Below are 11,389 nucleotides of genomic sequence, written 5' to 3' on the forward strand. Positions count from 1 at the left end.
CATTATCTAATGATGAAACTAGATGCATATATTGGTAAATGTTTTCATATCTCAAAACAAATTGTTTTTCCTCGTTTGCTCCTAATCAATGGCTAGTTATAACGGATAGTTTTATAATCACCGCGTGTTCATATATTTTATTCAAGTTTGTAATATTGATTACTCCCTCCATCCCTATGTTAGTATATTACGCGTTCTTAATTAAATCTCATATATTAATTAAGATTTTTTATTTAGTTAAAAGCACATGAAATTGTAATAATTTTTTAATGTTACCCTTAATAATATCATAATTAATATTAACAGGTAAAACACACAACTAATATATCTTTTCTCTTTCAAGACAATAAGAACAAACTTATCTAATTACTTAAAATTGTACATCTTATAACCATTTCTGTAAAAACAATGAATAACTACAGTATGAGAAATTTGTAATTCTATTTACTATGATAACAGCACTAAAAATAAAGTTAAATAAAATTATACACATAAGCAATTGTGATAGAAAAATTAACTATTTGAATATGAGGAATTTGTAAGCATTTCCTACCAGTCTGTATTTTAATTTTATTTTACTACCTTTGATTTACAGTAAAATTTCAGATTTTAAGAGATTCTTTTTTTTTTAATTATGTTTGGCCAAGATATCTAGATTAAAATTTTTCTTAAAATTCAGTTCGGAGAATGTATTTTTACGGCTTGGAAACTTAACAGTTAACACACACTAAGCTACAGTTGATAGCTATAGTGAATACTATCCTCGGTAGTAGTGGTGGTAAATAATAACAGTACTGGAGCCGTAAAGCGTGCATGCATATGTGAGTCTGGGTGAGAGAGAGATGGGGCCGGGTCTTATTAATGTTTTGAAATTAAGAGAATGTTTGAATTCCATTATAACCTCAGTTAGAATGAAAAAAATTGAGGTTAAGAGATAAAATGATAAAATTATCTTATTTGGATTAATAAAATTTTTAAACTTCAGTTGGCATGAAAACGTGCATTGAGTTAGAAGCTCTCTGCCCTGGCTTTTTCTTCTGCGCGTTCACGTTAGTACCTGTTAAAAGTAATAAAATACATTTTAAATTCTGATGCATTCTCTCTCTTATCTCCTATCTAATCGAGCTGTGCTTAGCTTCCTATGTGTGTTGCTTTTATTCTCGTGATCTTTCCATCTGCTCTAAAACACACATAGATCTCGCATAAAGCTCTATACACCTCAGATCTGCCTCCTTCCGTTAGTCATTTGCTCCCTCTGGCCGATCTCCAGCTCCAGTCATCTGCATCTGATCGATCTCCAGCTCACTGTCGTCCTTTCTAGCGTCCACTGTGTCCTTGCTCCGGAGTGCTTCTTCTTCTTGTCGCCTCTCGATCTTCACTGTGTCCATCGAATCTACACTTCCTGTTGCCGGGTTTGCTCTCCATCGCTTGTCTCTGTCAAGTAATGTCATTCTTTTTTCATCTCCTTCTTTACTTCCTTCCTGTTGTGCTTTGCTCTTTGTTCTTTAAAGACTATTTTTACTTAGACTTGTCGTGCTCTACTGTTCCAGAACTGATAATGCTTGTTATCCTCTTTACGTTCCATCCCCTGTTTTGTTTACGTTAGAGCAGAGGAAGACCTGGCTTTTTTTTTCTGGAACTCGAGTTATTGGTCTTTGTTTTCATGGCCTGTAGTCCTCTACTGTTCCAGAAATGATTTGTGCTTGGTCTCCTCTTTATTTTCCATCCCTTATTTTGTTTATCTTAGAGCAGAGGAAGAGCTGTCATTTTTTTTCTGGAACTCGAGTTGCTGTTTTTTATTTTCTTGATCTGTCGTGCTCTGCATGTGTGCATGTAATGAAAGACTGATAATGTTGGTTTTTACGGCTGATCTTCTGGAACTGAAGTTACTGTTATTTATAATGCTGTTAGACGAATATGAAAGCTTGAAATCTGAAAGCAATCCCTTATTCATTCATTCCTTGTTCATTTTATTTTTCAGTGAGTTGAAAGCCTCATGATATTCTTGAAAAGGTGAAAACAGCTTCCTGAAAAATGCATGCATGCTGTGCGAATTGATTCTTCTATAGTGCTGTACAAAAATAGCTATCTAACATAGATTTCTCTTGCTTTGATAGAAGGGATAAAGGCATAACTTTCTAACATGGATTTAGAAAATTTTGAGAATATTCAGATCATCCATGGTTATTTTACAATCCTAAAAATCTATACATTATCAACAAATAAATGGTTGGGATTGCAAAGATAAAAGGGAAAAAAATTTAGTGTACAAATTGCTTCTCGCCTTAAGTTCACATAATAAAACTACACCCCTTCGTTCCTTAATATTAATATGTTTATGTCAATTTGGACTATTTCCTTGAGATTGAGACAACGAGACCATGTGGTGGAGCTTTACAATTTATATTTATTTTCCTGGAAAATAGCTTCCTGAAAAACACATGCATGTCATATTTTTAATATACTAATTAGATATTTATTTTCTTAATTTATTCTTTTAAAGTTTAATGATTCCAAAATCTGTTTCTTAATATCAGTCTGATAGGATAAGAGAAATTAGGAGTTAGTTGAGTCTATTAAGAGAGATAACCATAGCTAATATTCTTGAAAGCTTGAGATCTGATTCCAATCCCCTATTCATTTTCAAGGATACATATATGTAGAGATATTTATTAATTTTGCATGTTTGTGATGGTTGACTAATCTATAGAATAATGAATAGCAACAAAGGAAAAACTGTGTGGAATTCAACCTTGACAGAAATTTTTATTAAGGAATGCTTGGAGCAAATGTACAAGAAACAAAGAAAGGGAACTACTTTCAATAAAAATGGGTGGCAGGCAATAATTGAGGGGTTTAAGGGAAAAATAGGAAAAAGGTATGAGTGAAAGCAATTGAAAAATAAGCGAGATAACATGAGGAAAGAATAGAACGTATAGCATAAGTTGTTTTCAAGTGAAACCGGCTTATGATAGGACAGTGACAAGAATACTGTTGATGCTCAGATAAGTGGTGGGAGCAAAAAATCTTGGTATGGATTAGTTGTTAAGTGTTTTTAAGATTAGAATTTAATTTGAGAATTTTAATTGTTGGTTATTTGAATGGTTACATGAAAATTCCCTTTATGAAAAATTTAGATATAGAGGTTTGAGATTTGTAAGGGAATTAACTTTGATATTCAAGGATGTCCTGGCAATTGGGGAGATACTTTTTATACCATTTGTTACCCAGACCCAAATAGAGGATGACAATGATAAGGATGTGTACTGCCTCACTATTGACCTTTGAGAAGGCTCCGATGATAGTGAAGAGGAGCTAAATTTATTTGACACCGCAGCACCTACGGGTGTCATCGATGAGCTGTTGGGCTTGAATGTCACACAAATATTGGTAGAACCAGTGGTGACAAAAGTCAAGGCAAGAGAAATAGGGTTGTAGGCATTGGTGGGAGGAAAAAGCAAAAAGTTGCTGCCTCAATGAAAATAGCAAATGCGATGAGTGAAATAGCTAAGGATAATAGAGCAAAAACAGAGACAGTGAACAAGATTTTAGCAAATGACAATATGACATAAGAGTTTCTAAGGTTGTGGCTCACCTAAATGGACTCCTAGAAGGTTTTGGTGATAAAGATTTACATTAGAGATGTGTCAATCTTGTTCTGTACAAGCCTATGTGAGATGCTTACTGGCAACTTAAAGATCATCCTGATCACTTGGTCAATTGGTTGAAGCACCAAGTCTACCATCTACTAGATTGAATTTTAAAAAATACATCTAGATGAATTTTTATCTAGGCTTATAATGACTTGACTTGTGTTTGACTTGTAGTTGCTTTATTTTGACTTGTAGTTTGCGAATGATGACTTGGTTTGTAGTGAATATTTAACTCTTATCTAATGCTTATCTTATGCTTTATCTTTTATGTTGTTGAATGATATTTATATACTATGTACTTTATATTATATACAAATGATATTTACATACTATTTTACCTCAGGTTTAAAAATCATGGAAGATTCGAATGAATATATGTTAGGTTGGAATGAAGGTTGGGATGTAGATGTGGCTCATCAACTACTTCCCTTGTTACAGCAAGATATAACGGAGCAAGAAGAAATATGTCAATTAATTAGTGAATATTTGATGCCATATGTGTGTAAAGAGCTATGGAGAACTAGCATGCAAACAGGATAAATGTGGGTCAATGAGATTTTACAAGGTCATCCTGATCGTTATTATGAAATGTTTTGAATGAAAAAATATTTGTTTAGGCAACTGTGTGCGACACTAGTTGATCTTGGTCTAAAGAAGTCTAAAAAATAGGAGTTAAAGAAATGGTTGGAATTTTTTTAAATACAGTTGGACATGAAGTTGGTAATAGGATGATACAGAAATGATTTTAGCATTCAGGGGAAACTGTCCATAGAAATTTTTATAAAGTATTAGCCGCCTGCCTTAACATTTCTAAGGCAAACATAAAGCCATTCGATCCTTTGTCTCAATGATGTCATTCAAAAATTTAAAATGATCCATGGTATTGGCCATTCTTTAAGGATGCTATAGGAGTAATTGATGGCACTCATGTGCCATGCGTGGTTAGTGTTGCTGATCAAATCAAATTTGTTAGAAAAAAGAGATATGCAACACAGAATGTTATGGCTGTATGTGATTAGGACATGCGTTTTACTTTTGTCATTGCGGGATGGGAAGGTACGGCTTATGATACTCAAGTATTTGATAATGCCATATCAACTCCTTCAATGCATTTTCCGCATCCACCTCCAGGTATATTTTATTAAAGTCACTATAATTATTATTACATTGATTTAATGTTGGTCAAATTTACATCACTTCCTTTCATTTAATAGGTAAATATTATTTGGTTGATTCTAATTATCCAACACTAAATAGGTATCTTGGTCCATATCGTTGCGAACGTTATCACCTTTCAGACTTTAGGCGAATTACAGGATTTGCAAACAATAATGAGGTCTTCAATTATTATCATTCAAGTCTAAGATGCACTATAGGAAGAACTTTTGGAGTGTGGAAGAATAGGTTTGCAATTATACGAAAAATGTCAAAATTTAAATATAAAACACAAGTTCAAATTGTTTGTGCAACAATGGCAATACATAATTTTATTAGGAGAAATTCAATTACTGACGAGCAGTTCATACAAGCTGAAGATGAAAGTGTAGAAGTCCAGGAAGAAGATATTGATATTGGTGAAGCATCCTCATCAAATCTACCCAGATCATCGAGACAGATGCAGCGTGTTCGTGATACAATTAAAGATCAATTTGTAAATCATATTAATTAAATATTAATTTATTTTAGGTTTTCATGGTTGAATATTTAAGATATTTTACTTATTAGTTGTGATTTTAAGTTTAATATTTTTTATTTATTAGTTAGTCAAAAAAAATATAAACATGCTTATTTAAGATTTAATATTTAAGATAAAAAATTCATGATTATTTTTGCCATTAAACATCTTAACTGTCTTTTGAATTAAACCATCCAAATGAATTTCAGTTTATCTGACTGACTTTTAAAAAAAATGGTATCCAAACATAAATTACGTTACATCAACTGATTTTTCTTCTAACTTCAGTTTGCTAACCTCAGTTGAATTCTAACCTCAGTTATAAATTTTTTAATCCAAATACACACTAAAACTTGCCTTCGTTTTGTAAGGTGAGTTTCTTTCGTTTGTTTTTTTTTATTCTCCCTTCACTGTAAATTTAAATTGATCAAATTAAGTCTATATTTTCAAAAAAAATTAAATTTAATTTAACATCTAAATCTGTACTAATTTCTCATCTGTTTTCTTTTATAAAAGAGAAAATCCAACCCTCATTTTCCTACAGCGTTTGAACATGTGTATGTTGGGGGGCCACTAGTAGATGGATGCGTTTACATCGACAATAATTCCCCGGTGTAGCTTGTTATAATTAATATTATACATTCCGAGTTTGATCGAAATAGAATGATGTTTTTCACACCAAAATACACCAGCGAGGGTCAAAACACTGGAGCATGGTCCCAGGCGTCCACCTTTCTAGCATGGATGCATATGAATGGATTCCCTTTTTGACCATCACCTTCTTGCTACCGTCAGAATATATTGTTCTTCTCGTCTCTCACCTAAGCATTGCAAAAATCCACTGGTCCTATCCAACCCAACTAAACTCAGTCCGGTTCAATTTTGTGGAAAAATTGATTTGATGAACCAAAAGGACTAACAAGATTAGATTTCATCTTTTAGTTGGATTGAATAGAAGACTAAGCTTTTAGACTATTTGATCCCGTTCAGTTTTATAAAATTTTTTAAATATAATTATAATTGTTTTTATTTTTAAATATTGTTGAATGTAGCATCTCACTTCATTCCTTGATTTCCTACCTCTCTTCTCTTGAAATTTGTTGTTAACTTTTTGTTATAATTTAGTTTCAACATATTGAAATTTGTTGAATGTTGTTATGAATTGTAATTGAAACACCTTTTTTTTTAACTAAATATTGTTATAGATTTATTATGAGCAACTTTCAATATTGTTTTTAACTATATATTGTTATAGATTTATTATGAGCAACTTTCAATATTGTTTTGTGGCAAATTTTATATAATTATAAATATTTTTATTATTTTAATTGAATTTATCAAGTTGAAATGAATAGTTGCCTTTGATAGAGGAAAAAAAAGAAAATAAATAAAGAGATATATTGAATTATCAAGATCAATCTCACAGTCTTATAAATTTAGTTTTGTTCTATTTAATTGTAAGTTACGCCTGAATAAGATCAAACTACAAAGTTGCTTAGTTCAATATTTTTCATAAAAGAAATCAGATTTTAGGTTAAGCCAAAATCTTATTTTATTAGTCTTTTGTGCAGTTCTACTCTTACCTCTACCTATCAAATTCAACTCTACCACCCTCACCCTATTCATCACTCCATCAACATACCAAAAAGCATGAACTACACCAGACGTGCCTCCTCCTCACCATACGCCTTTGTTGTAGAAATAGGGCTTTCAAAAGTGGGCAGAGGAATATCACTGGGAAGAGGAAGAACTACAGAGTTGGGTATTATGAACAAAAAGATATTCTTTCCGATGCCAACTTTAATCTCTCTCTCGGCGTGGTTCCCATCGGATGAATGACGACGAATCTATTCTCGACTCTGGACCTCCATTGCCCAAAGAAGATCCTGCTGACATTTTCTCCAAGTCAACCCCTCAAGCAAGGAGAAAGAGAGAGAGGTGCACTTTAACTATGCAAGCTTGGACACAAAAATAGATGCCTCCCCCACACACCACAATACGAATATGATAAGCAAAGACCTTATTGACATTAAGTATCTCTCCCCCTCCACGCATCGTGCCCCAACGTCCCGCCGTTCATTAATCTTCATCGTCCTTCAAAACCTTTAGTTTCAACTTTCAATCTCCAAGTTGCTCTGTCTTCTCTGCAGGACATCGATCAGTCTGTTTCCTTTCCGATTCTTCTGATCCGAAGCTGTTGGAATTTCCAGTACGTAGTTGACTAGTTGTGCGTGCTACTAGTGAAAGATTATTGATGCAAGTAAAGGAGAGTGGAGTCAAGGTCATTGACAATTCCTTGGTCAACATATTTAAATATAAAGTCGAAAGGTAGAGAATCACAATTATCTTGTCATGGCTTTAACATTATGTACGTTTGGACGTTTCTCCAAGTCAAAAGCCATCACAGGAAGAAAGGCTTCCTCCTTGTAGGAATATTACCCCTGCTATGACACTAAGTGGGAAATATTCAAGTCATTATAAGCTGGCCCAAATCAAGATTAAATCGTGTTAATATCCTGATTTGGTAACTAATGGGGCAATTATCCTTGTATTAATGGCAATAATCCCAATTAGATTATTTTCTCTGTAATGAGAGCTAGAATAATGTTTGATTAGGTCTTCCTTTTCTGGTGATAGGTCCTTGAACCTATAAATAGAAGCTTAAGTTGGGAGCTAAAAATAATGAATCATTATCATTCTTGAAATCTCTCTCTCTTTCAATGCATTTGCTGTGCATTTCAATTTAGGCTCTAGTAATATATTTTTGTATGGGTGGTTGAGAAAACTTTGCAGTGTTCCTGTCCAACAACACTTTGACTTGACTTCCTTTCTTTTGGATTCATTTATCTATGTTATTAATCCTGCACTCCTAAATGTAACATTGATTATACCGTGACGCTTTAGGGAGGCACATGTAATTCTAATGCCCCTAGCCCCATGTGCGAGGGCATAATTTTCTAGGTCATCAGATTCTCGCCTGGGACAACAGGAAAAGAGAACGTGCGAAACAATTAATCAAGTCACCATGATTCTTGATGCAGTTAGATAATTACAATCTGTATTAACGAGAGTTTAATCGACCCTGGCTATCACACAGATGAGACATGCACAAAGTTTACACTTGGCAGCAACCATGAATATGCATATTAAGTAAAGCGACGAGGGGTAGCAAAAGTCAGAGAAAACAGCGAGGGAAGATATTCTAGTTGAAAGAATGGACCCCATGATGTGGAATATGGATCGCAACGAATGTTCAAAGCCAGCTACTAGTGATGCAAGCTCAACTATGAAGGAAAAAGGAAGCGAAAAGGTATAATAAAAAATGGGGTAGAGAGAAGAACAAAAGGACAAATCCGGCATGCGGTGTAATGCCTAGAGGAATCGTTAATAAATATGCAACTTGGAGCGATTCTGCCGTCTGTCTCTTCTTATAAATACCACTTAACTATTTTCTTTAACCTCAAGTCCTCCCATTGAGATATCTCCCCCCCGTTCCTTGAGCATTATAGATTTCACAGCAAGTAAACAGACAACCATGGACAGCAGAATCGAGTACGCAGAAACTCAAAGGTTTGTTCTCTCACTCTAATGTGCTGAAATGCACTTGGCATGCTACGCAACACATACAAAGAGTCAGCACGTATCAGGAAAATCATCAAGTGCAATATATAAGCACTAACGAAGAATTGATTATGACAGGAACAAGTGTGCAGCATGCTTTAGGCAGTTCAACAAGAAGGAGCATTTAGTGGAGCACATGAGGATCTCATATCATTCGGTTCACGAACCCACTTGTGGCATCTGCGGGAAACACTGCAGATCATTTGAATCTCTAAGGGAACACCTTATAGGTAATCCTCTCCAATTGTATTGTCTAACAAAGCTATAGAGACTATTTCTTTCACGGAAAAAGTATAGATTCTTACACATAAATCTGCTATTCCAGGCCCATTGCCGAAACAGGAATGCAGAGATATTTTTGCCAACCGGGGATGCAAGTTTTGCTTGAAGGTCCTTGACAGCCCTAACGCTCGAAGGATTCACCAACAAAGATGCCAACTTTCTGCAAATACTGTACCAATCCCTCACTTAGAAACGGCAGTATTTGTGATATAATTCTTCCTCGAAGACTTGATGTTGACTGATCTTCTGCAAATGTTTCCCCTTTAATTTGTAGGGACTGATTGGACGCTTTTCAAACTTGGGGATTCGTGATAATCTGACTATTGGAACTGGGCCTCGAGTAGTCGCACTTGCTTGCAAAATGGTAGGAGGCGGCAGTGATGGCTCACTTGATCTCTGTGCAAGAGTCTGCATAATTGACGAGCAAGAAAACATCATATTCCATTCTTACGTGAAGCCCCCAATTCCTGTCACAAACTACAGGTTGAGTATAAAGGATTTAAAGCTTCCTGGATTTGAAATTTATCGTCATATTTACAGCTGATGCGCTAAACTAGGACGCTGACTCTTTGACAGGTATGAGACAACAGGTATTCGACCAGAATACTTGAGGGATGCAATGACGACGAGGCAAGTGCAGAGGAAGGTTCAAGACTTCCTCTGCAATGGAGAACCCATGTGGAAGATTCGACCAAAGTGCGGGAGAGCCAGGGTTCTTGTAGGTCATGGGTTAGATCATGACCTGGAGAGTTTGCAAGTGGAATATCGGGCAGAAATGATCAGGTAAATTTATTTGACCGATGCTCTAATAATTGTTTTAGTATTGACTTATCGACCAAATGATTCATGTCATCAGGGACACCGCAAAATACCCTCCATTGATGAAGACGAGCAAGCTGAGCAGCTCACTGAAGTATTTGGCACAGACATATCTTGGGCAAGTGTCTTTAACGTCAACCCCCCAAAAAAATGCCCCGTTGTCAAATTTGTGCGTCTTTGTTGAAGATAATGAAGCTGGTGTAATTGAAAACATATGCAGGTATGACATCCAAAGCGGGATACAGGATCCGTACGAGGATTGCGTGGCAACGATGAGGCTGTACGCGAGGATGAGATCACAAGTACACGAAAAAGAGGAACACGCTTGGGCCTCAGAGCCTCAAAATAAGAATAACTTTGCTTCGTGGAGGACAAAAGAACTGGAGAGAATGACCCCTGAACAAATGCTAGCAATCTCCAGGTCTGACTATCGCTGCTGGTGCCTTGACTCTATATAGTTCTGCTTCCGAGTGAAGTCCGCTAAACAAGACCTCGAGCTCATGCAAATTATCTCAAAGGCTCAAGCATCACATTGATCTGTTTAATTTCTCTACTAGCTAGAGAATAATAACATAAAAATAATACTAGCAGTTAAGTAAAGAGGAGCCCTCAATTCCCACTGGACATTACTAATTTATTAATTAGAATTATCTTCAGATATTATGAAGCAGCTTGCGCGCTGCACCGATATGGGAAACACCCAAGCGAGGTTTCATATTTAATTTGAAGGAGTGCAATCTGTAAGACAATTCAATAAGTACAGTATTATTGCTAGTAATATGATTTGATTATGTGATGATGCATTCCATGTAGAAAATTCTGGATGACCAGTGCGAAATTAAAGGGCAACAAAACTCCATACGCGCGCGCGCGCGCTATTGATGCATGCTGCATATATCTGTGGGCCAACACACAGTGTGAGGACCATGATTACGGAAATGATCCGTGGAAGAAAGGGAGGAGGGTCTCTCCATTTTTTTCTCTTTATTTTTTTTCATTTTTCTCATCTCAATTATTTATTAATTCTAAAATTAAAAAAATATTTAATAAAATAATATGAGAGATTGAAATAGAAGAAGTGGAGAGAAATGGAATTAACAAAATGGAGAGAATCCTCCCCGGAGAAGAAAGGAGTGGGGGAGTCCCCTGACAGATTGAAACAAAAGGTTTCCAATTTCAATGTCATATGGGGGACGCTGCAGCACCCAAAAAAAAAAAAAACCAAGAATATTGAGCTTGTCGTTATATTATACTACCATGTTTAAGAAGCAGCGGATCATAATATTTATATTAAGTATTAATTAATAATGAATCAAGGATACCACCAAAACCAGTAAAC

General features: G+C 35.3%; 1 protein-coding gene across 1 annotated transcript; it reads left to right on the plus strand.

The window, feature by feature from the left end:
- The first annotated feature begins 8,762 nt into the window (after nucleotides 1–8,762).
- LOC129295380 (uncharacterized) lies at nucleotides 8,763–10,836 on the plus strand. The gene is made up of 7 exons (XM_054933894.1): nucleotides 8,763–8,898; nucleotides 9,028–9,179; nucleotides 9,275–9,402; nucleotides 9,506–9,714; nucleotides 9,808–10,014; nucleotides 10,088–10,168; nucleotides 10,271–10,836. Exons 1-7 carry the CDS (start codon nucleotides 8,864–8,866, stop codon nucleotides 10,506–10,508), a joined length of 1,050 nt encoding a protein of 349 aa, XP_054789869.1. The 5' UTR covers nucleotides 8,763–8,863; the 3' UTR covers nucleotides 10,509–10,836.
- The last annotated feature ends 553 nt before the right edge of the window (nucleotides 10,837–11,389 follow it).

Source organism: Prosopis cineraria, unplaced genomic scaffold (genome assembly GCF_029017545.1).
Source record: "Prosopis cineraria cultivar Desert tree isolate PC_DT_omini unplaced genomic scaffold, ASM2901754v1 PC1, whole genome shotgun sequence".
In the NCBI taxonomy this organism is placed as follows: Eukaryota; Viridiplantae; Streptophyta; class Magnoliopsida; order Fabales; family Fabaceae; genus Prosopis; species Prosopis cineraria.